The 25,830-nt window shown below is 39.2% G+C and overlaps 2 protein-coding genes across 2 annotated transcripts in view; one reads left to right on the top strand and one right to left on the bottom strand.

Moving 5' to 3' along the window:
• Positions 1-340: 340 nt before the first annotated feature.
• Positions 341-18,176, bottom strand: frmpd2 (FERM and PDZ domain containing 2). Its single transcript, XM_042507322.1, has 27 exons — positions 18,056-18,176; positions 17,715-17,878; positions 16,256-16,321; positions 15,991-16,170; positions 15,558-15,633; positions 14,209-14,296; positions 13,416-13,572; positions 13,235-13,306; positions 12,966-13,140; positions 11,918-12,050; positions 11,666-11,804; positions 11,341-11,493; positions 11,076-11,261; positions 10,369-10,528; positions 10,077-10,269; positions 9,856-9,956; positions 9,463-9,543; positions 8,542-8,649; positions 7,983-8,099; positions 7,131-7,312; positions 6,834-6,899; positions 5,069-5,162; positions 4,392-4,477; positions 2,583-2,775; positions 1,174-1,388; positions 492-558; positions 341-378 (listed from the first exon to the last, which is right to left on the bottom strand). Exons 1-27 carry the CDS (start codon positions 18,174-18,176, stop codon positions 341-343), a joined length of 3,411 nt encoding a protein of 1,136 aa, XP_042363256.1.
• Positions 18,177-25,127: 6,951 nt separating this feature from the next.
• Positions 25,128-25,830, top strand: part of mapk8b (mitogen-activated protein kinase 8b) — a 39,722-nt gene continuing 39,019 nt past the window's right edge. Inside the window, 1 exon segment of the mRNA XM_042507940.1 lies at positions 25,128-25,397. The gene's annotated coding sequence lies outside the window, so the exon portion shown is untranslated.

Genomic DNA, 25,830 nt, shown 5'->3' with positions numbered 1-25,830 from the left:
CATTATTGCTTGGCTACAGTGTTTGAAGTGATTAGAAACATCAGTTTATCCCTCTGGACTAATGAAAACCCTTTAAACAGATTCTCTGTGACAATTACAAGAGGTGAAAATATGATCTGACATGACAACCTTCAGTGAATTAATCTCCCCTGTCTGGTCTTCAAGTTGTGTCAAATCACATCACATCATGTGGAGCATCACTGACCTGTGAGCAGAGAGTCCGAGTTTGTCCTTTGCACTGATCAGAGCACCTCGATCAGTCAGTCATTCCTCGGTCTCCATCTCCACATCCTGATCGATCAGGAGAGCTGCTTCTGACGCTGCTGCAGTGTAACATCACTCATGTGCCGGTAAACTGATTGATGGAGGGAAGGATCCCTGCAGAAAAAAAGACATGTAGGTGAGGAAATTAGGTGGGTGCAAGTGTGTACATGCATATATCTTAATGTGTGTGCGTGTGTGTGTGTGTGTGTGTGTGTGTGTGTGTGTACCTGGTGCAGGCCGACTGAGAGTCAGTCGGACCTCAGGTGGAGAAGTCTTGAACAGCTTTAACACTCTCTACAGGCAGAGGAGAGAACTTTTTACAGTGCAGTAAAAGTACTCATTGTACAGTAAAATTTTCTCTGCCAGTGTTTTACCGTATGTAATGTTATTATCATTATTATTAATTATTATTATTATTATTATGGTCATTATTATTATTAGTAGTAGTAGTAGTAGTGGTAGTAGTAGTAGTAGTAGTAGTAATAATAATTAATTTTATTTATGAGTGCATTTCAGAGCACTCAAGGACATCTTACAAGACACACTTTAAAAACAATCAGCAAAGTATCCATAGATCATAAAGTCAAACAAATCAGTAATATACAGTTATATATTTATAATTATTATACATTGAAAATTAGGTTACAGAAAAATGAATTAAAATTAAAAATTCTTTTTACCCCCTCCTTTAACTTTTATCTTTTTTTTGTTATTTCAGGTAATTTTCTTGTAACTTGTAACTCATTTGTTGTTGCTCATTGCCTTCTTCTAAAAAAAAAATCAAGCTAACTTGCATAGGTTACAAAGGGTTAAAGAAGAGAGTGTACAGTACATGCAAGCAAATCAAGAATCAAGGATGACTGATTAGTAAAAACGAATCAATGAACTTGATTGAAATTGTGCTCATACTGGATAGGACAGGTCCTTGAGTGACTGGCCATTGATGGCCAGCAGCACGTCTCCCTCCTGGATCCGGCCGCTCTGCTGGGCCGGCTGTCCAGGGAAAAGCTGCTTTATCCGGACCAGGCTGCCGAAGTCCAGAGTGGGTGGATCCAGCTCACACATGATGAAGCTGAAGCCCAGACCGGTGGCGCTCTTTGTCAGAGTCACTTCCTGGGTGTTATCTGGAAGAGAAAAGATAAAGTTGATTAAATAGTGTTTATTTTAAATAATTTTGCCTGTTTAAGATTGAAACTGAAATGAATAAACAAAACTGAAAGCAGAATTTATAATTAGTGTCTGGTCTCTGACCTCATCATTCCCTACAAGGATGCAACAAAAGTAGAATTGGGGAGTGACAATGACAACCTGCCCACAGGGAACATGAGAGTCAGATGCTATATGGTGATATGTGGGTCTTATAAAATGCTTATGATCAGCAGAAGCAGCGGCCGCAGGTAACATGGCTGTTTTTGGGAGTGCAATCCAGCAACAGGGATGACAAAGCGAAAGAGTTAGCCGAGTTCTGCCAAGATGAATAGTTTAGATGCAAAATATTTGCATGCGATTTTTTCGCACTTACAGTGTCCTTTTGGGCCGGGACACATGCAGTGTTTTTTGCGTCCACATATCCATATTGTTTTTAATGTTGGCGCGGTGCAAGCTTGCTCAAAACATGCACCACAACCCCTTCTTGTCATAACAGAATTATTATTTTATCAAAACAGAAAATAATGGATTGATATATCAACATATTTTTAAAAATTCACAGTCAAGATAAAGGAATTATTACTGTAAATGCATTTCGTCTTCATCCTTCTACTTGACTTGAAGAAAGGCAACAAGAAAAATATATTATAACATCATTTTGATGAATTAAAAAAAATTCAATTCATTTATATTCTTCAGTAACAGATGTATAAATTAAGTTAAATGAAATGAGCAATAACAGGCTATAATGACTCTGCATTGTGTTCAAAAATGATTTGCCTGCCTGTGTGAGAGAAAGGAGGAAGGACAGATACAGAAGGACAGGCTAGGATAAGGGAGGCCAGAGGGATAAGAAGAAGAAGGTCGGGGTCAGTAAGGAAGATCAGGATGAAGAGAAGGAAGTGTGTAAAAGTTCACTGTGAAGCAGCGAGGCTGTGAAAGCACGAAACAGCTTAGCGTTGACAGGCTCTCCCATGTAGGTTATTTCTCAGTGGTGTAGGGTTTGAAGTAAAGATTGATCAGTTGGCAACATGCATTCCTTATGGGAAGTTTGCATGCTCTCTTCAAATTTTTATTAACAGTTCCCAGAAAGTGATCCTGGCCTTTCTGTTTGTTGGAGCACTTATTTGAAAGTTAATTGTTCTCAACCATAACCTGAGTTCTCCTACCATCAGTGACAAAGTTGTAGTCCCTGTACCGGTCAGAGATGTTTGGATTAGTACTGATAGACGAGCAGCTGTTGATCCTTAGCCGGCTGGTAGCTGGACTCATGCTCTGGTTGGACGCGCTGCTGTTGGTGTCTGCACTGAGAGAGACCCTGGGTAGGTTCACCAACACCCTTTCTAAAACCAGCGTTACCACCTAGAAAAACATGAACAGAAGGAACACAAACAAGCGATATACATTTGTACAGGGTGAGGATGAGAGATGGGTATTGTTTGAAGTACTAATAAATCAAAAGAACAGATATTTGTAGCAGAATAGCAGAAAAATTAAGTTTGAACAGTTTTGGAAAACATACAGTCATTGCATTTCTGTGAGACTTTAAAGTCTAAATGCTAATATCAGCATGCTCACGAGGACATTGCAAACACATTTAGCTGGTAGGATGGTTGATGTTGACAGGTTAACTATCTTAATTGACATGTTTGCATGCTCATGTTTGCAAATTAACACTAAATTCAAATTATAGCTGAAACTAGTATCAGAAAGTATGGACAATTCAAATTTTAACCCGATAAAAAGTGGAAAAGCTTAGGGGATCACAGTCCTTAAACCAATGTATCAGTGAGCATTTCAGCACCTCCGGTTCCCTCGTTTTGGTGTCAGTGGGTTTTTTGAACAGGTTTTTGGTTAGATGTCTGACATAAGGTCTGTGATTAACACAAACTTAAGAGACTGTAAATATCCCTCTGTGAACTTTGAAGCTTTTTTATGTCTTAAAAAAGGGGTAACTAACAAGTGGCTAAATGAGACTACAGACGTCATCAAGGTGATCAAAAATAATCAATAATTATCACAATAATTAAAAATCTGATGGAAAAATTCCATCTGCTTTTTGACAAGGGAACCAGGATGATGCTAAATTTCACCTCGGCCAACAGAAAAACATCATCCCTTTGGCACTCCACTGCCAAATCCGGACGTTTGAAAACTGTCCACTCAGCTGAAGAGTTTAAAGTGTCTGGCATTATGACATGACACAGCAGATTCTAAATTGAAAAAAGAAATTGATCCAAGCCTGGTATTTGCTGTTCACGCCTCCCACATGTTACCATTTTCAAAATCCTCGCAGAAAAGTAATGCTACTCTTGCATAGCCAGATCGGACTCCACACTTACTTTTAGAACTGTACATGAAACACCATCCAAGGTAGCAACCTAGATGCTAAACTTCATCTTTTATTGTTTTATTTAGCGTTTTCGTTTGCAGGACTCACGGCCATTGTCAGGCCTCACTTTGCCAAACGCAAATGTTCCACCAAGACAAGTTCTGTCCTGACACTGTTTTGCAAAAGCACCGTCACTGCATCCTGAGTGTAGTGCCATCCAAAATGACTGTGGTTGGTTTAAAGAAATACAAACAACTCAGAGCCTTTTTGTCTCATTAATATGAGGTTAGCCTGACATTTCTCCAGCGCTGGCACAGTGCAAGAAAAGTCAAGCTACCTGAGAATGATAATAAGAGAGACCTCAGACTAAAAATAAAAAGGTAGATAAAAAAGTGTAATAAGTTGTAAATTCTGTCTGATATCATTGATTATTACAAGCCAATTCATTTTTTCGGGACAAAATTTTACCACATTTTGATTCATCCTCTGGAGATCATTAATGTTTGCACAAACTTTTGTGCAAACCCATCTTGTAGATAATGATCATCATCATCAGCGTATATTCATATACTGTAGGTAACTTTTGGACTCTGTAGGTCTTCTCACACTGACATTATACATGATACAGTCACATTTTGTTCATTACCTCCCCAGTTTTACTCAGACACTCCACAGCCTGCTGGTAGGTGAAGCCCTGGAAGCTAATGCCATCCACCTCCAACAGTCTGTCACCTGTAACACAAAGAAAGTTTGAGATAACAAAAAACTGGAATATATTTCCCTTATCACCTTGTTTGAGTTCTTTACATTACAAGATGTGAACTTTTGCTCTGCTGAAAGCATCAGCTAAATGCCGAAATGTAAACACCAAATATTCCAGTGTTAATTAGTGTTGAGTATTAGTGACAAGGTGCTAAATGGAGTGTTGTTTGTCCACTCTGAAAACTGTTATAGCTCAAGGGGGAAAATGCTCAAAAATAAATCTGAAGTGTTATTTAATTATTTGCTGTAGGCTCTAATTTCCTTTAGCTAAAAAAATTCCAAACAAATAAATAACATAATGTCTGCTCTGCATTGTTTTTCTCCCCATTTCCAATTTCATTATAATTCATTATTGGTAAACAGGTTTGCCTGTTTGTTGCAACTATTTCCTTGGTCCATTGGAAGAATGAGTCTCTATACGGTATTAACAACGCACAGACCCCTTTTTAATTTTAGACTGATCGACAAAGTACTGTTAACAGATCAAAACATCATTAAACCAGTTTTCTCCACTAGTGCATACGGCCTTAACATAGTTGGATTGATATCTAGCTGTCATACCTGAATGTATACGTCCATCTCTCTCTGCAGCCCCGCCTGCAACAAGGTTTCTTATGTAGATTCCTCCATTAGGAAGATTAGTGTCGATACCACCCTGACAGAATGAGAACATATCTGTGATCTCCAAATAGGTTAGAAGGGAAAACTGTGCACAAAAAAACAGTTTTGCTTTCCTCTCTCTGACTGTTTACACTTTAAAATGCATCCTGGTTGATCCAGTCACTGGCTTACAGTGCAAAATACAAGTATAAATGACCACCAAAATGCACTGAGATCTGATCACTCAAATCACTTGCTGAGGTGGTCTGGAATACATTTGACCAGATATCTATTTAAGTGTAAACGCTAATGCATCCTGACGTTCGCCAACAAGGCTGATGCGGCATCAACGCAGAACATTGTGCTTCTTTTGATGACCAACAATGACAACAATGAATATAACTGCAACAAGTAGGACAAAGAGTTGCAGGACCATCGTTTTACTCTATGAATGGAGTCATGTTGGATTCTGCTGACAGTGATACCTACCAACACAACCACAAACATGACTGGCAAAAGTAGAGGTAATAACCCTTTTACCCTCTAGCATAAATGATATAGGCAGCAACAAAATCTAAACAAAAATGATTCGACCGGGGACGCTGGATATACACAGGTGTGAACGTCTGTGTCTCGGCTGTCCACCTGTGTCCTGATCACCAAATCGCATCTTAATACCAAGTGTAAACAAGGTCTGCGTTAATCCTGTCAGATGTTAATCAGATTGAGTTCGGTAGACTTGACCTACTGCTGGAGATCTGTTGCTGTGCTAATTGCTCTGACTGAGCGTTCATTCCTAATGTTTTTTACAGAGGACAGAAAGCTGTACGGTGACCCTCAGAGCTCAACGCAGATTAAGAAACATACACACATGCCAACAAATGACACAAGGCAAGCAAATGGAAACACATCTTCGGTAATTTGACCACACATGTGTGTTGGAAAAGTCATAAAATGTAACGTTTTCTACTTATTTTTATACTGTGATGGCATGAGTCAGATATGTACCGTTTACTGTCATAAGCCTTTTGCTTATGATTATAATATTTGAATCATGTGTTCACAATGATCGATGGCCGACTGCAAAAACTTCCACAAGCCACAAATCATGGCAATGACAAGCATGTAGTTTTTAATGTCTGCTGGAAACTGTTTCCGTTTGCTGTAGGCTTCTTGCAGCGTTTTTTATTCTAAACGCTGCATATTCCAGCCAGCAGGAAACGTTCCCACATTGGTGAATGTTATCTACAAGTTGCAATAATCTTTTAAAGAAAACATTTTTAATCGTATGTTCAAAGAACCTTTTAACCTTTTTATTTCAAATAATGTCTCTATAAGATTAAATGCTAACTAAGACGTAACATTTTAACTGCAACATTCTGGGGGTGTTTTGGTGATGTTGAGCGGTGACACAATGTCATATGAGAACAAAGGCCAAACATTTTCAAAGCAAGATTTGGAACATGTTATTGAGGCCTGTGATTACAGAATTACATTTTTCTCTTAAATGTGTCATGTAATATGATATAACAAAAAAGTAAACAATGTTTTACCATTTTTTTGATATTTATAGAGAACCCTAACTTTTAGAACATTTTGGGAACTAAAAGAAAACTTGCCGCTGAAAACATTACTAAAACATTGCCTTTTACATTCTCAGAACGTTTTTAGAACCAAACATTTCACAGTTACATCTTTAATATTTTAAAATATTTCCTGAACTCACAGAGATGCTGATGCCCAGGCTGCCTGATATCTTTCGGAGCTCCACTGTGATCTCCTCTGGTCTCTCCTGAAACCAACACAAACAGAAACAACATTCACCTTAATCTTGCCTCTACAAAATCATCATCACAAGATACATAAAAAAAGCTTATTTAGGAGGTACAGTAAATGTTTGCAATGCTGACATCAGTCTTGGCCATCTATGTGTGTTCTTCTTAACAATTACTTAATGACCCTTTAAATAATTATAAAGAAAGAGACTGCCACAAAAATACTTAAACCATCACCATGATTCTACCTGTGCACCGAGGACTCGCACTTCTCGAGGCACGTGAAGCCTGTTGCCGGTCTTTGGCGTCATCATGACTGGAATCATTTCATCCAGGCTGTCATCTCCTGATCGACCGTCCGTCAGCAGCGTGGTGTGGCTGTCATAATTCCTCAACACAGACGAGCGCATACTGTTTGGACTGAGGCCCACTGAGGACAAAGACAAGAGTCTGTCCTCAAAATAATGAAAAAGAACTATCTAAAAGAGTCACAAAGCTTCTTGACCATCCAACAAGTACTTCTGATGGAGTGTACAGGGCCCCTAAGAAGCTAAATACATAAATTAATTAAATTTGTAGGTACTTTTAGTCAACCCTCTTGAATTTTGCCAGCTGTTTTTTTTTTAAATCATTGAAACTGCAAGTGCTGGTGAAAATTACTGCCTGGAGACAACACTTTCCCAGCCTTACAATATAATGTGTTGAACATCAGAAGGTTCTGAAGTATAATGAGAGGTGGAGGATGGAATTTGTTTACACCATCGAAAGAAACGTGAGTCAACAAAAACCGACACTGTGACACAAAGACAATCAAGTAGGATGATGATACAAAAATACACACACACTTTTGACATATTGCATATAACAATAGAGAACATCACAATGCACACAGGAACACACTAAAAACACAGAAAAAGCACTGTGCAGCACAAAGAAGAGAAAGGAAATCTCATTTTTATATGTTGTTCAGAACAGGTGCATCATAAAACAGGCTACTTACTAAATCACCAACATCACATGGAAACAAAAGAGTGCAAGGGTCACAGCCACAGCATCATTACACACATATAGTACCACACACACACACACACACGGATCACCTTTTGGCTGTGAGATAATGAGCTGCACCTCCTCGGGGCTGCTCTGCATGACCTCCGCTGCCTCACTGAAGGTGACGCCCTCCAGGCTGATGTGGTTCAGAGAGATCAGACGACCACCTGCAGGCAAAGGTCACAGTGAAATGGTGCCAGTGTCCGGTAACAGTGGAGTTTAAGGCGCTCCCCACCACCTCTGAACTAACATGTGATCCCACAGGCCCATGATCAAGTCCCTCAGACTCCTCCCATTCCCTCTGCGTCCTCCTGTGCACTTTACTACACATTCTTTGCATCCATTTTCCTAAAAAACGAAAGTTGATGGAAACATTTAAATCAAAATCACCAGATAAGCGGACATATATGAGGAGTCTGAACCAAAATGAGACATGCACCATATGAATTAGGGGCATTTTTAGGGGTAAACATTGATTCATTGAGGAACTGATGAGTGCAAAGTTTGATTTCTAGATAGGAGAGCAAAAATCTGAAAACAGTGAAAGGAGGAACTTCAGCAATACATTGAACAAAGTGTTGCTTAGGAAGTAAAACCATGATTCTCTACCTGGTCGGATGCGCCCGTCTTTATCAGCGGGTCCACCGGGCACAAGGGATGCAACAAATATGCCCAAGTCATAATGCCCCACAGTGTCCTCTCCCACTATCACTACACCTGTATGAACACAAACCACAGATGTGTCCAGAAAAGACTTGTTTAAAAGAAGAGAGATACCACAAAGTGCTTTATTTATTCAAACACCACATGCACTCAAACAGTATTATGAATGCGCACTATAAGATACTGAAATGAAAAGTAAAAGGATGACATTAGAAGCAGCAATTTAGCATTCTGTAATTACTGTAAAGCTATATAAAATTTTTAAATAAGAGTTTGCAACAGTAAGAAGAGCCATTGAATAAAAAAGATCAAGGTGTTCAAATTTTTTCAGATGGGGGGCCAGCTGCCTCTAACATCATGTGGGTTATTAAGAATCAAAAGTCACATAAAAAGACACAACCAGAACTTTTTCAACTTTCAAAGGAAAAGTATTTAAGTTTACATTGTTCCTGAACATGGCAGCACCTCACCTGTGACTTTACACTTCTTTGTTTTCGCCATGGATTTTAACCAGCAGGATATTTCTGCTTTAAAGGCCCTGTAGAGATCATCTACAGTGTGATCGAATGAGCAATACAGCAATCTTGACTTAAAATAAAGACTTAAAATAAATGTGGACCACTGGCAAAAAGTGCATGTGGGGAGGCAATGGTCCCTTCCCTACTTTCTACCACCTACTTCCAGTACTCTTGGTCAGACCACATCCATTTTCAACATTGATGTCAACTCCTCACCTGTAAAGTTTTGCGACTTCTGATGGACATAATCTGTCCACAGACAGATAGACGGATGGATACCTGGCAAATTACTCAAAAGTGCTTCTGTGGTAGTTCTAGTTACAATAGGTGTGCTTTGTAGTAAGCTTACCTAGGCCAAGCTTTGGGTCTTTCTTTAGGGTAACACATAAGACTTCTCTCTCTGAGGATGACCCAAGTTTTGTTGGGGTGTCTGTAGGACAAACACACAAACCATTACTCAAAAAGTAAACCTCCTAAAATGAAGCAGCCGTCGATCAATAAAAGAGATGTATTATTCATTCATATTTAATCAAAATCACAATGTGACATAGCAGTGACATTTTCAAAGTGCATCACCGCACAAGTATTGTCAACATTTAATTATTCATTAATCACATCTGTGTGGGAAAAAAAGCAAATGTGATGGCCCCAAAAAGTTTAACATATCTAAACTGTTCTCTGGATATTTAACCCAAATTAACCCACTTCCGTTTGACAAAATGAGCAGTGTACTCGGTTATACCTCTGGCTGCTGGGGAGCTAGACGGTGCCTCAGATCCGCTCCTCTGAGAGCAGGCTGGGGAACGCATCCCAGTGCTGCTGCGCTGACTGCTGGAGCAGATGCTGCAGGAACAAACAATGTGATAATAGTGATTACAAAGAAAGTGCTTTTTCCACTGCAGCAGTTTGTTTGAAATAAGCAGAAGAACTGAAATTAGCACAAGCTGCTAGATGAATACATACCTCTGGTCTTGGAGGCGCTGCTGTTTGATGCGGGCCTCGATCCTCGATGTGACATCGTAACAGAGCTTGTTCAAGGTCTCATCCTGAGGTGTGGTGAGACCACTGTCGTCCTGTGGAGTCTCTGAGCAGGAGAAGGACTTGAGCCGGCTGCTCTGAGCACGACACACTGCCGCATACTGCACTATGTTCTCCTCTGGAGGCAAACAAAGATGGAGGCATTAGACAGTGGATATTTTGGTCAAGTACAACTCAAAAAGCCGCCTTTGGAAATCATCATGATGCAGTAACTGACCTGAGACCAGGCTGTGGCTAAGCTGGCGAGAGTTCATTTCATTGTTGAACTTGTGTTGGGCTGAACAGAGGTTACACAGATATTTGGCTATCCTTGATCTCTCTGTGATGAACATGTACTTCTTCTTGCTGCCACGACTCTCTATTACAAATTTACGCCTCTGCAGGAACATAAAGGAAAGGTTTTTACGTAGAAAATAACAAACTTCGGTACCAGCCACATTTCTATTTTGGCAGCAATCTCGGAACCCAGCAGCTATCACTCTTGTAATGATTAAGCTTCGAAGGGTATTGATTTAAGTCCAATTAACAACTTTAGATGCTTTATACGCAAGTTATGATGTTGTATGAACAGATATCTGTAAATGAATGCAGATCATCTTTTTTTCTCCTAAATATAATATAAAGCAAAACTGGGTAAGCTAATGGGTTCCAAGATTACATTTTGGCCAATGCATTCCTCCAATTTTGCTCTTCACACAAAGCATAAGAGCATATTTACTTGTTACTTGCAAAACAATAACTTGGCCCCACCAATGGCCAGTACTACTCAGACTACAAATGGACTACAAACAATACCAAAATCTTGTTCTGTTTCCTACAGATTCTGCAGTCATATGCAGATATCTGTTTCTAGAGATTATTTTTGCAGCATTTAAATTTGACACAGTAAAGGGAATTAAACAATAAAACCATCACTGTGCTCACATTAGAAGAGATTGTTGCTGTCTCCCTCCAGTAGAAAGTCTGACTGGTGGATCGGCTACCATCTTTAACCTCGTAGACAATGACTCCTTTGGCACAAACCCCGAGGATGATCTCCCCATCTAAGCTCTTTTTCTCACGCGTCACACGGTAGATCAACACGCCGTATTCAGGCAACTGCTGACACACCTGAGGGGTATGATATTAACGGTAGTTATAGACAGTTGTACAACTAGATATACATTTTTGTCGTCAAATTTGTGTATACCTTGAGGAACTCAAGCTCTGATTCGTCAGTGAGCATCTGAGCGTTGTTGGTGTGAAGTCGGATCAGCTCCTCCTGAATGTAAGGCAAGGCACGTTTCTCCATCACGCTCTTGGAGACATACTGGTCAGGGCGGTAGTAGTTCCTACCATACACCTAAACACAACACAAACAGAAAAACATATGCACTAGAAAGTTAATTATGATCAGCACGTAGCACCTTAGTTGGATTAATTTGGCCTTAGATGCTGTTTCCCTAATAAGCAATTTCTAATAGGCCTCTTTTGAATAATTTGAGCATGTTTTATTTAAATGTGTGGGGCACAACCTCAGGCATGCAGTCTCCGCACTCTGTCTGCAGGGCCAGAGCTCCCAGATAAAGAGCAGTCTCCTCATGGCAGGACAGCCTGTCCTCTAAAAGGTCTCTCCTGAACTGGAGGTAATACTGGTGGCGAGTCTGTTTGTGCCTGATAAAGAAGACCACACATATTTAAAGGATTAGCCTTTAGGAGACACATTTTTTAGTTTTTTTTTTTTTTCTTTTTTTTGCAATAACACAAGAAGACAGAGAAATACTTACAAAACAGAAATGTCATTGACAAAGAATTTGACCCTGAAGAAAAGGACAAATGTGGTTGTAGGCACTTTCTTCCAGCTATCTGGAGCAAATTTGGAAATCTTGGTGTCATTGTCCACGAAGAAAAACTCATTATCTGATCAGAGAAAAGAGAAAAGAAAAATTAGGAGATTGCATAATACTAGAGTTACTACCTTGTGGATATATGCCTCTACGCACCATTCAAATAACTCTTATAGTATACAAACATATCTGAGGATGCTCTACTTTATTATGTCACAGTGAAGTTGACCTTTGACCTTTTGGGTATAAAATGTCACTTAGTCATTATATCCTGTTGTCCCATTTTGTCATAATTAGCTTATGAATTCTCGAGTTATAGCCTAAATGTTTTGTGAGGTCCTTTGACATCCAAATTCTAATCAGTTCATCACTGAGTCCATGTAAACATTTGTGCCTTTTTTTCCTTTTTTTTTAAATTTTGAGATTAATTTTTTGGTTTTTGCCTTTATTTGATAAAACAGCCTAAGCATGAAAGGGGAGAGAAATGGGATGATATAAAGCAACGGGCAGCAGGTTGGAATAAAAAACGTAGCCGTTACAACGAGGACAAAGCCTCAGAATATCAGGTGAGCTACCGGGTGCCCCACTTTTATGTCTAATTTGAAAAGATCCCGTCAAGGTGTTCTTAAGACATCACATTCACAAGAATGAGACAGACAACATCACAGTGACCTTGACCTTTGACTAACTAAAATTTGATCAGATCACCTTTGAGTCCAATAGGACATTTGTGCCAAAGTTGGAGAAATTCCTTTGGGGTGTTCTAGAAAGATTGTGCTCATAATGATGGGATGGACAGGTAGACAGATGGACAGGCATAAAAAAGTATGATTTTTTTATTCATAAGCCCCATACATCTGCTTCTTGTGTGTGCACATTTTTCCACATCAACACATTACATCACCAAATGACCTCAAAGTACCTCAGCACACTACAAACTACACTACAAACATGCTTTGTATGAAAGCAGCCTAAACCTCTGTATTACCATCAAAATAAGCAAGGCCAAAGTAGAAATGTTCCACCAGGTTGGAGTGAGCCACAATCATGTCAAAGACGTCCCCTCCTCTGGATTTCACCTCACACTTGACCAGGATGTTCTGACTGTTTGGCATCACCACACTCAGCTCTCTCTGAGTGGTCAGAGATTTCCCTTTTTTTGACTGCGAGAGGGAGAAAATGATTTAGAAGACAGAATCAACTAATTTCTCCAAATTCTCATAATGACAGAATTTTCTTTTTTGGTCAAGAACTCACCACGATGGATCCAGGCAGCTCCAAGACAACCTGCGGCTCATCTAACACTCTAATAAACTCAGGCCCCATGTCCTGCAACAGAAAACAAGCCAAAAGACAATTAATTGTCAACTCTTCCATCACAAAATGTTATTTTTTCATTATACATCATTATGTTATGTAATATGATATTACCCCCCACCTTCACTTTCTTGTCATTCAGACTCATTGTGGAGTCAAACTGTGCGAGGGATCTTGAGTTGGCGTTTCTATTACCATCCATGTATGGACTACATGGGCTGCGGTTTAGATGCTGCCAGCTGCCGTAACTCTCCCTGTGTCGGCCTCCCGAGGGAACCCTGGGAGAAAATGAGTTTTCCATTCTTAGTCTGATGGGAGGCGAGATCTGTCACTCATGACACGATGGCTCAGACATAACACATTTTATTTCATTTTCCTCTAGGGATTTTGTCTTCCCAGCACTGTCTTTTACAGTTTTCCTCATTGTAATCATTTAAGCATCAAATCAAACTTTCCTCGAGGAACCAACATGTGTTTTTCTGTCTTTTTGTGTGCTTTAAACCTGTAAATGTGTTTCTGACAGTGTATTATGTGCCAAAAGACTAGCATCATCCAGCATGTATTATGAGGTCACAGTGACCTTGACCTTTGACCTAAGACTACCAAATTCTAATCTAATCCATTTTGGAGTTCAAGTGGATGTTTGTGCTGAATTCGACGTAATTCATTTAAGGTGTTCTTTAGATATCACATGCACAAGAGTGAGACTTACAATGTCACAGTTACCTTGTACTTGGACCTATAACCACCAAAATCTATTCAGTTCATCATTAAGTTCAAGTGCCAAATTTGAAGAAATTCCCCAAGACAGACAGACTGTCCAAAATTATAAAGACTCCCGACACAGCTATTTGTGACACAGAGCCATGAAATCACTGTGATAAGGTGTGCAAAATATATTTGAATACACATACCCTGTGGGCTCACATGGATAACATGCTCCAGAAAATGTTCTAGAAATCTTCTTCTTCAGCGCCCAAGTTGAGTTACTAAAAGAACCTCCTGAAAAACAATTAGAACTCACATCATGTCTAAAGGCCATCAAATTTGGCATGGTAAATGTTTAAAAACATCTTTCTGTGTTTTTTTGCTGAGAGTTAGATGAGAAGATCGACATCACCCTCACGTCTGTACATCATTGGGCCCATAGAGCACTGAACACTGAAGACGTGTCCGACAAGCATGGCTGAGCGCAGCCAAGCAGCTGACTTCTAGTTTAGCACCCCGCTATAACTTGAATGGGGATAGAAAGTAATCATGTGGCTCTTCTAGATTTTCCAAATGTTATTATACCAAATTAATTAATCGTGAAACAAGTCATTCGGGGTTCTAGGGATATAAAAAAAAAGAAGTGTATCCACTGATTCACAGTCATCACTTTCGCCATGTTAGTCAGTTGGAAAAGGTTCCTTTGGGGTAAATGGCATCACACAACGAATGCCAGAAATTGTATAACCACTCTTTTGGTGCACAAGTTAGCTTCAAGCACACTTCCTTGGGGCTTGATTAGTGCCCACATCTCTAAGCAATTCCAAAACTTGAAATCTTAAGACGCCTATGTCCACTTTATAATCAGTTGGGTACAAGACCTTCAGATCTACAAGCCAACAGCACTACTATGCTGACAGAATAAACAAAATGTCAGCTCATCATTTCTAAATCGTCTGATATCAGGCAACATTAAATGCATAAAGTTAGGCTACCTTTGTGTCTGACTGTACACTATGTAATACATTTGGTGTTTTGTATTTTATTCACTGAATAGTATTTTGTGAGTTAAGCACTTAAACAGTCAGCGGACGGCACTATTACCATTATCCTTCAGAAATGTCCGATTCGTTAATGATAACGATATGTTCCCATTCCCTATTTAGTGCACAGACATGTACAAGAGTGGTAGCCTCGAATTCTCATCTCACTCTGCAGTAAAAGGGAATAAGCATGTTTCATAAAATGTCGAACTATTGCTTTAAAGCCCAACTAAAATCACATTCAGTCATCCTTTTTTGTAGTTAAATATAATGTAAATGTATTGTTAACAATTTTGTTATTTTAAAAAGTACCAGCCCAATCTGCTCTGCCTCAGATGAAACACTGACATTACAGCATAACATGAAGTTAGGTATCCTTTTATTCAACATATTCCATCCAATTAATGACACATTAGTGGAGGGCATTATGACACAAGAAATTACAGACTAGGCATGTATGCAGTTTCATTTCAGTTGGACTTTAAATTTGACAGAAGGGATCAGTTTCTTACTGTGTAATCTGTCCCTGATCATTTGACTGCGGTCTGTCAGCCGGGATCCATTTTCAGCCATGGACACATGATCAACCTGCAAAGACATCACTGTCCAGCTCAAGGGAACACGCACAGAGTTTGTGCTTTCAGTAAACTTAACAAAAAATTAAAACTAACATGACTTAAAACCAAACATGACTTCATCAAGTCAGCTAAAATCACATCAACACCCAATGGCCGTTCTGATGGGGGGCAAGTGTTGTATTGTTATGTGTGGATCGTTAATCCTTTGGAGAACCAATTCTATGGGTAACCTGTGGTGGTGCTATGTAATAGTTGTGCCTATATACCAAATGTATGCCTAAAGTTTCATGTGGCCCCAGTTTGACCCCTTCTTTTGAAATGGTCTTTAACCGCCAGTACTAATACCTTCCAGTCATGCACCACTCACCGAGTTCCTGTAGACATCCTCTACCAGTTGCCTGATGAGCCGTTCAGGGGGAGGCAGCATCGAGGTCCTGTGGTGAAGCTCGCAGGTCTCTAGCACTGTCAGCATGTCGGTCCGCCTGACCACAATGTCCTCGCACATGCTCAGAAGCAAACCCTCCAGCTCTGCAGTCAGCTGGACTGGCTGGGAGGAAACAGCACAATGGATGAAGTACCAAGAAAGATGTAAAAGTGATGTTTAAGCAAGATATACAAAAGGAGGAAAGTACCTGGTTTTGAGGTAGATGATAATCAACACACCAGTAAAGAGTCATCCCCAGTGAGTACACAACCATCTGAGGTCAGCAAGACAAAGAAATTATTAAGACAAACATTTTTTGCTCATATAAAAACACTTTTTCTGATGATGTGAAGTGCTACTGTATATTCCTATGACCATGCGTCATCATATGAGGACACCATACATTTTGTGTTTTCAGCATCTGCTACTTCATTTTACGTAACTTAGACTTGTTGTCTTTGTTCGTGAACACTTTCATATGCCATCTAGTGGTGGCAAAAACACAGTAATCTAATCCCTGTGAAAACAAGATGGCAGCCATTTCTGCCAAGTCAGTCTACAGCTGATCCTGGCACTAAAGTGGACAAGGTACAAAAACTAAAGCAATTTTATCATTACAACTTGTTTACTTATGCTTAATAATATTTGTGGTCTGATATGGCTGCAAATTTGACCAATTTTAGCAATATCAACAAGCTAAGATGCTGTTAATTAGGATGCACTCATTTGAGTACATTGGGACTTTATTATTGTATTATCGCAACATTTCACACAGGCCAACTAGGTGTGACAGACTATTCCTACAGATAAAAGGGACATTCCTAGCTTGGAATACTGAACAAGGAAAATCAATATGAAAAAAAGACAAAATCACAAGGCCTGTAGGTATGTTGCATTAATAGCAATTTTGTTTTTGTACGGTCGTGTTCAGGCACTGAAATGAACACTTTTGAACACTGATTACTAACCCACAGAGTTACAAAACACTGAACAAATGTTGTATTGTATGCAATTGAGTTTTTGCACAACAATGTTCAGACAATGAATTAACTTCATACACACTACTTACTACTAAAAGCTATGATGATAACCCTGTCATCCTCAGTTAGGGCATCTCTTATTTCAAAGCTACTTACTATGTAAAGATAATGCTTTGATCTTTTTTAATACTTATCAGACACAACTTATTCCAAAAAGCTTAGACAATTTCAAAATGTATACCAAACAAAAGCTCAGGACTCAGGAGGGTATGTGATTCTTAAATATTTTTAATCAATGGGTTAAGGTCACACATTTTATGATTTAAAATCATGATACATGTATTATTCCTTTCAAAGCAATATTCAATAATTTCTTCATTTTTCGTGATGGTCTAGTTCCCAACTTTTTAAGATTCAACGGCTTATTTTGTGACCCTTTCTAGGATTTAATATGTTCAACCTGTGTGTGTTGTGAGTGTTTTGTAAATGTCAGATGGGTTCATTGGAATAATTTTAGAAGCCTGGAGAAATAAAGTAAACCCCCTTTTTTCAATAAAATAACAATAATATATACAGAAAAGGTGTTTTGGATTATTTTCTTTCCCATAAATCATGTTATGATCTCTTAAATTTATCATTATGTTATTTTGTAGAAGATGTCTTCTAAACAAGTCCTAGCTTTCCAACCTTTTCTGCTGCAGTCCTTGTAGAGGCAGTGTGACCCTGCTGGACCTCAGGAGCTGTGAAGGAGGACAAGTCTTCATAGCGTGCACAGCTCTTAAAGGCCAGACTCCCATTGGCTGACAGCAGCACTGAGCCTGGGCTCAGCACACTGCACATATTGCCTGAACCTAAACAGAGAGCACAACACAAACCGTTGACATTTACCAACTCAGAGGGTTTCTTTTTGTTTCCATTGTTGTTCCAACCTCAGTCTGTTTGGATGCTCTTGAATGCTGCCTGAAAAAAGAGCCTTGTGCATGGAAACAGGTGGAATTGGGAGGAAATAGGAACTGATGCGTGGTTACCTTTCTTGGAAATGTCCAGTAAGGCATCAGTAGTGGCAAGCAGCAGACACCAGACCTCATCCTCTTCCAGTGGTGAACCCCGGGCCTCCAACACTTCTGCCAGGGTCACAAATGTACCCATCCTGCTGGGACACACATCAAAACATTTAGTGTTTTTAAAATCAATTTGCTCCTGCTCCCATCCACAGCTGTACATCGCTTTGCTTCCATAGTGGTACTCCTGCCTGCTTTTTCAAACTAGAAGTGTGCCAACTGCCATATACTGTATGTAATAAGGGATAAGTACCTTATTCAACCCAACTTCAAAAGGCTGAACAATCCCCTACATGAGAACAACAGTTATATACCATGTTACATTACAGGAGGAGTTGTGACAAATGTGTTTGTGTAATTTCTTAACAACCAGTCTAAATATCCCTCTAATGAGCTGCAATCCCACTACTAAGCACGTCAGACACAGTGAACGTTTAGAGGTCAAAGGTCAGAGTTTGAGACAGACAAGCTTAGGGTTTAGTGGAATTAGATCTAATAGGACACAAATCCGACACTTCTGTTAATTGCTAAAATTACCCTAATACTAACCGTTTCTTATCAAAATAAAGCAGTATCTACTTACCACTTCTGGTTACACATAAGTAAGTAAGTAATAAGTGTGCAGAATAGAGGTTCAGCTTTTTTGCTTTACCTGATTAGCCTGCAGTTTTCAAACCTTGGGAGAAAAAATGTACTTTGTACTTTGTTTTTTTTTTCATTGTTTGTGAATTTGGATAATTTCTGGAGATTCCTTATGTGTCTGTTTAGTTGATCCTGAAAGATCACTTTGCACCACAAATCAGGGAGACACCAAACTGACGCAACGCTTTCATGATGGTGGACAGAAGATGGTGGACACAATGTAGGCCAATGATTCCTCCTTGCCATTCGGTATATAAGATTCAATTGTGCTGCCGATGTGTTATATATCTCACTAGAGGCAGATGCTGTTGTGTTAAATATTGCAACTGTCATACCTGTATAAAGGCAGTTTAAAGAAGGGACTTCACAGCAGCTCTATAGTACAAACTCTGTGTAAAAAGGGCTTGTGGATACACAGATTTACATAACACATAAGTATTAGCAAAGTTCTCAGTAACTGCAGTAACCTTCAGACCATTCAGATTAACACGTCCGGATGTTTCCTTCAGGAAGCGTCTTATTATAATCATCTTATTCACAGCGGTGGCGCTTCCAATAGGGTGTGCCGGGGTGTAGTATGGAGTATTAGAGTAAGAGAAAATGAAGAGGCAAAAACCATTCAGGGAGCAATGAAAAAGAGAGGATAAAAAAACGAAATTGGCACATATGTTATTCAGTTGTTTAATCATTATTATTATTGGGTTTTTATATATATATGTTCATTCCATAGCGGTACACAGAGGTCTCACATAAAGACTATTTTTAATTCAATTGCACATACTACTATAAGTGTTGTATACACGCAGTTTCAACGCTGTGTAGACACAGTGCTTTGCAGCCATTTCATTGTGTAACCTCTGACAGAGTTAAACATGGACGGGCACGTCTGGTGACATGGAGATTGCCAAGTAACTGGGCTCCGTTAATCAGGTTATGTGTACTTTCAATTCACCCAAGAAAACCTGGGGTGAAGTGTCAGCAGCAATTAGCAAAAGTCTTTATCACGTCAACATTTTGACTGGTCAAAGCAGAAAACACACAGGTGTTACTAATAACATTAATGATGGCTCTATCGTAGACCAGGGAAGGGGGGATGCTGAGGGTGCTGCAGCACCCCAACATTTGACTCCAGCACCCCCCTGCCCACATGACCACCTTCAGCATCGTACCGTTCTCTTAAGGTAAGCAAATTTTTTTATCTCTCCTGCGCTGTGCCTGCTCACTTGTTTGGTCTTGGTCGGTCAGACACAATAATATGTGCTGCTGGCATCTGGCGGGCACGACTTCACTGTCTTAGTGCTGAGATGTTTCAGTACCACTGATAGAGGTTTTTGTTATGTGTAGGGTTGTTGAAACAGAAGCCATGATGCAGCTTTTCTGAGGCAATTACATGGTTTATTTTATGATTGATTATAGCCTATCATTTAGTAAGTTATGTTATTTCTTGTTCCTGTCACAGATTTGGTTGTGCGATGCTTTGCTTCAGATTCGGATGACAGCAAGAAGAGGACGTATCTTCTCTGTAATGTTGAGAGTTGTGTTTTGGACTTTTGTGTTCATTTAGTGTTTTCGGACGGTTGCTGTCTGGTAAATGCCTTGTTAATATGAATAGGCTACTGAATATTCGGTTTGTGCATTTGAGTATAAGTAGGCCTAAACTGTGCATCTGTCCTTCTCATTTTGTTTGTGTGTGTGTGTGTGTGAGAGAGAGAGAGAGAGAGAGCGAGAGAGAGAAAGAGAAGTTCAGACCTATAGGCTTATTTGTTAATATTTTCAGATGGATGGTTGCTGTGTATTCACTTCATTCTGTCACAAAAACTGTAAATTGTCACTAGCGCTGACTGTTAGAAGCATACGATTATTCTTGTATTCAGTTTTAATGTGTTTAATCTCTGCTAACTCTGCATCTGTTATATGATGCCGTTCACAGTGCACACTTGTTCAAGTGCTGTTACCCAGCTGTCCGTCCATAACTCGTCTTCTGATAAGGAAAAAACCTGCCGCATTTCGTGTGTGAACTATCTGCATTTTGGTGTTCATATTTGCTGTCTGTTGTAGTGTAAAATGTTCTAAAATTGACTTCCCGCGTCCCTGGGCTCTGTTCTATTAAAGTAAGTCATGACAGAGAGACACTGAGACAGCAATAATAGTATCTTAAAACTGATGCAGCTAAATGGAATTCAGCCATCCTTAATTATTTTGTTATTGACACTTTTGCTTTGGCTACTGTGACATTTCAAAAGGCCTTGTGTGAAAAATTATTGTTAGGGACTGTTTGCTGTTCATGAGAGGGGAGGGGGTGGTGCAGAATGGAGGAGGCACTTCAGATAATTTTTTTAAGCACTGGGGAGGGAATTGTGTGGGTTTTTTTTAAATTTAGTTTAAGGGAGTGTCATTTAACTTTAAATTGTTTTGTATTTTTTTAAAATATCAGGATGCCAAAACTTGCAAGTGGGTATTAAAGGCATGTTTGCAATCAAAATCTCTAAAAGTACCACAATTTATTATAGGCAGAAACTGTAAAATGTGGTTATTTATGGTGAAGGGTGGGTCTTGACAAAACATTTGCAGCTCCGGGGAGGGTCTTGTTATATATAGATTTTTATTTTTTTTTTAAATAGCACCTTAGCCACCCCCCTACTCTGACAAATACAGTACAGTCCCTTATTTTATTATATTTTTTAAATCATGTTTACTGCAATCAAATTAAAGGGCAAAGAATTACACCTAATTATAACAAAATACAGCAGTTAATTTGGCACCAAATTAAAACTGAAGATTGAAAATATTTTAGTGTTACTGATCAGGTATAAGTGTTATTTTTGAGTGGTTTTTATTATCTCGATATATCCAGAGAAAGGTGGCTCTTTGCTTCTCACTTACAAGGTTTTATACTTTGTACCAAAGCACTGTTAAACTCATTCAGAGTCAATGAATTGTCTTTATTCCAGATGGAAGTTGTGTTGTTACAGGAGCAGTATATGTAAAGAATCTTCATTCTCAGCCAGCACTATGTCTGTTAACATATTTCCAGGCCTGCAGGTGGTTTCATTAGTAACCTTCAGACTAAAAAACATTATGACTTGGACACATAAAGTAGCCTACCTTATTTCATCTGGTATCTGAAGCGTTTCTTCTTAAGTCCTCTCAGACATCCGCCACTCTAATCCTTCTTCCTCCTATGCATCCCCTTCTGCCATTCCACCCATCTTTCCCTCGTCCGATAGCTCCTGTCTGTCATGGCAGCCTGTCACACACTGTCATTTCCTTCAGGACGGATCAATCGTCTACCAACACAAAGGACACATCAGCTCCGTAACAATCATTTGCTCCGCGCTCACAACTAATGACGTGTTGTTTCTGTGTTTTGCATCATTTTCGACTATTTTTAGACTGGGGGACATAAGAACATAATTGGATTTGCAGGGCAAGCTGATGGCAGATGGGGCAGCAAAGGACCAAGCCATCGTAGGCGGGCGGCACTGTGTTAATCTGATGTTTCAACCACAAGTGACACATTAATTGTCCCACTTTCTACTAGTGCCTTAGATTAAGTTGATCTGCCAATGCACATAAGTGTGTATAAACAGAGGTCATGGAACATTTGCTACAGGCTTTTTCAAACTGACCCAGTATATGAAGAAGCATTCAAATTTTACATAATAGTGAGAAAAAACACAATGTAGAAATGCAAGGCCTCTGTAAAAAGAAATAGTGTCATATTAAATATCTAATGAGGTATCAATGGTAAAAGTAGTTTTTAAATAATGCTTTTAGATGTGGTATGCATGCAGATGAGCACAACTCAGTCAGTGAGGTCTAATAGTATAAAGTCTCACGAATTGACACAGTAAAATATTACAGTATGGTGGGGCCTCTGGGGGGGGGGGTTCCTGCTTTTTATGCCTCTGTGCCATTGATGGCTGCGGCCATAGGCATTATTAGTCAGGTTTTCTCTCCATACGTCCTAGATGACCTAGTCTCATGAAAGCTATGTCTTAAGAAGGCTTTAAGAGAATTTCTTTGAATTTGTCACAAACGTCCACTTGAACTCAACGATGAACTGGTTAGATTTTGGTAGTTATAGGCCAAAGGTCAGATCACTGTGACCTCGTCTGTCTCATCTTGAGAGCGTCATATCTCAAGAACTGCTTGAGGGATTGTTTTCAAATTTAGCACAAATATTTATTGGACTCTGTGATGAACTGATTAGATTTTGGTGGTCAAAGGTCAAGGTCACTGTGCCTTCATAAGCTCCATTCTCATAAAGTAAATATCTTAAGAATATTTTGATGAATTTTATCAAATTTGGCACAGACATTGATGTGGATTGAATGATGAACTGATAAGATTTGGTGGTCAAAGGTCAATGGTCACAGTCACTGTGACTTCATCTGTATCATTCGTGTAAATGCTATATCTAAAAAACAGCGCGAGGGTTTTTTTCTTCAAAATTGGCACAAATGTCCTCTTGGACTTAGCAATGAACTGGTTAGAAAATGGTGGTCATAGGTCAAAGGTCAAGGTCACTGTGACCTCATCTGTCTCATTCTTTTGAATGCCAAATCTCAAAAACAGCTTGAGGTTTGTTTTTTCTTTTGCTTTTTTTCAAATTTGGTAAAAACATCCATCAGACCCAAAGAAAAACTGATTAGATTTTGGTGGTCAAAGGTCAAAGTCACGATGACCTTGCATCCGCCTCATTCTTGTGAATGCAATATCTGAAGAACACCTTGAGGAAAGTTCTTCCAATTTGGCACAAATGTCCCCTTGTTGGTCAAAGGTCACTGTGATCCTGCGTCCGTCTTATTCTTGACAAAGCGATATCTCAAGAAGGCCTGAAGGGAGTTTCCTTAGATTTGACACAAACGTTCACTAGGAATCAAGAATGAATTGATTAGAATTTGGTGGTTGAAGGTCTAAGGTTAAGGTCAGTGTGACCTCACAAAACATACTCAAAATCAGGGGTATTAATAAGAACAAATTTCTCCACAAATGTCTAATAGGATAAAATGATGAAGCGATGACATTTTATAAACAAAATGTGCGAAAAACTATGATGTCAACTTAAGTGTGACATCATAGTGTTCAGTAAAAAAAAACTTTTCTGTCCATTACCAACTTCATATCACAGGAACAGAAGGGAAGACATTAGGTCATAGACTGTAGAGATCTTCTGTGTTGCCAGTGGAAGATTTCTGTGTAGTATCCATGTTTTCACAGACGTAGATGTAAGCTGTAACTTCTACTTTAGTGTTTTGTGAAGGTATAAAACCAGGATGATTTTTTTGTCCAAATACTTTAACACATAATACATGCAGACCCACCACTTTATCCTCAGCCACATCATCAAGAGGGGGCTTGTAACTTAATCTGGATTTACGCCTCTGTCCTTCACAGCCCCAGGAATAATTAACACACTGACCCGTGGAAGAAATGTCAAGGTGATGCCTGCACGTGATCTCCTGCCTAAAGCAATAGCTTTCATAAGGGTAAATTTGATTGATTTAATTGATTAAATGACATAACTCTATTATACTCAGATATATAGCAATATATTGTGAATTTATATTTTATAAAAAATGTTTTAAGAATAATCAATAGGACAGCATTGATTAATGTGTTTTACTTCATTACTCCGTTTGGTATATGTTTCAAATGCTTTTATGTAATCTTAATTTGAAAAGTAACGAGAGCTATCAGATAAATGTATACAGTATAATATAAAGTATAAAGTAACATGGAATTGAATCACTCAAGTAACATATGCAGATTATCAGTAAGTGGTAATTTAACTGGACCTTTTGGGATTTTTTAAAACATTGTTTGACTTCTTAAGAACCAAAATATAGTTTTGTGTCCTAATAGAACACAAAAGAGCAGAGTTTGGGCATTATAATTCAATTATTCTGGCTAAATACTTTATTCATAAATGACTTTTTATAAGCCCTGTATTTCATTTCTAAATGAGATAATTCTATACAGAAAAACACATGGCCACATTAACAACACATGGCCATTTTTTTTTTTTTTTTGTCTTTCATAAGCCTATTATATATTTCTGTTTTGTTATGTTAACACTGTAAACGGTATTCATAATTTCAGGACCCTTTTTGCTAAAATAAAAAAAAAAGTGCAATCTTACACTCTTAAAAGTACTATCCCATTTGTAAAGTCATTTATATAACGTTTGGATTTATGTATTAATGTCTAAATTATGTATTTCATTTGTTATAAATTTTTAAAAACACACCTAGAAAACTGAGGCTGTGTGCTGTGTGCGAGCCGTGTCATTTCAAAACGTTGCGAAACGGTCGCTTCCGCTTCCCGTAGCGGCTGCCGGGAACGCGCAGGCGGTCTTGAACGTCCCCCCGGTCCTCATTGTGCAGCCGAGGAAACATCGCAAGGTTTCGACGACGTTGGTATGAAATGGCAGAAACTGCTTGTGTCACGGAAGCACAAAGATTAGGTTACGTAGAGGCTACACATGTATTCTGCGATGATCCCGGCCTGCTAGTGTGAGGGGAAACGGGAGTGTATCCGGAGGAAGACGGGATTAAAGAGCTGTTTTTCTCCTAAAAAAAAAAAAAAAAAATCCGGGTTGTGTCTCCAGCAGGCAGCAGCAACGGCGACTGCGGGTCGACACTGGTGGAATTAACCGGAGAGGGTGAGCTCCACTATGGCTTATTTTCTTCCTATGAGACATGTTTGACGTGTTATTGTCAACAGTTGGGGGATGGGAGCACACGGTCACACACACGTTACTGTAAATAGGTGTTACTATCATATAGATGTTGACCAGCACAGCAGGCAAGCAGGACAGGTCTGGCCTAACTGGGAGAAGGCAACCAGACTGAGTGGCTACACTGGGAAGTATCCATGTCAGGGCTACACACACATTACTTACACTGTAAACTGGGAACTGTTACCAGTCATGGAAGTAGTTAAAGGTTCAACTAAAGCGCTGTGACCTCCAGTCTGTGGTCATCTTCCATGTAAACAGAAATAGTGTCGCCTTTGAATACACCCTGCTTTTAGCTAACACTAGTTTGCTTGTATTTCCTCTGTGTTGTGATCTTTCTGTTAGCTTTAAAGGTGTT

Source organism: Plectropomus leopardus, chromosome 19, assembly GCF_008729295.1.
Source record: "Plectropomus leopardus isolate mb chromosome 19, YSFRI_Pleo_2.0, whole genome shotgun sequence".
NCBI classification, from domain to species: domain Eukaryota; kingdom Metazoa; phylum Chordata; class Actinopteri; order Perciformes; family Serranidae; genus Plectropomus; species Plectropomus leopardus.
This window is presented reverse-complemented; position numbering and strand designations above follow the sequence as displayed.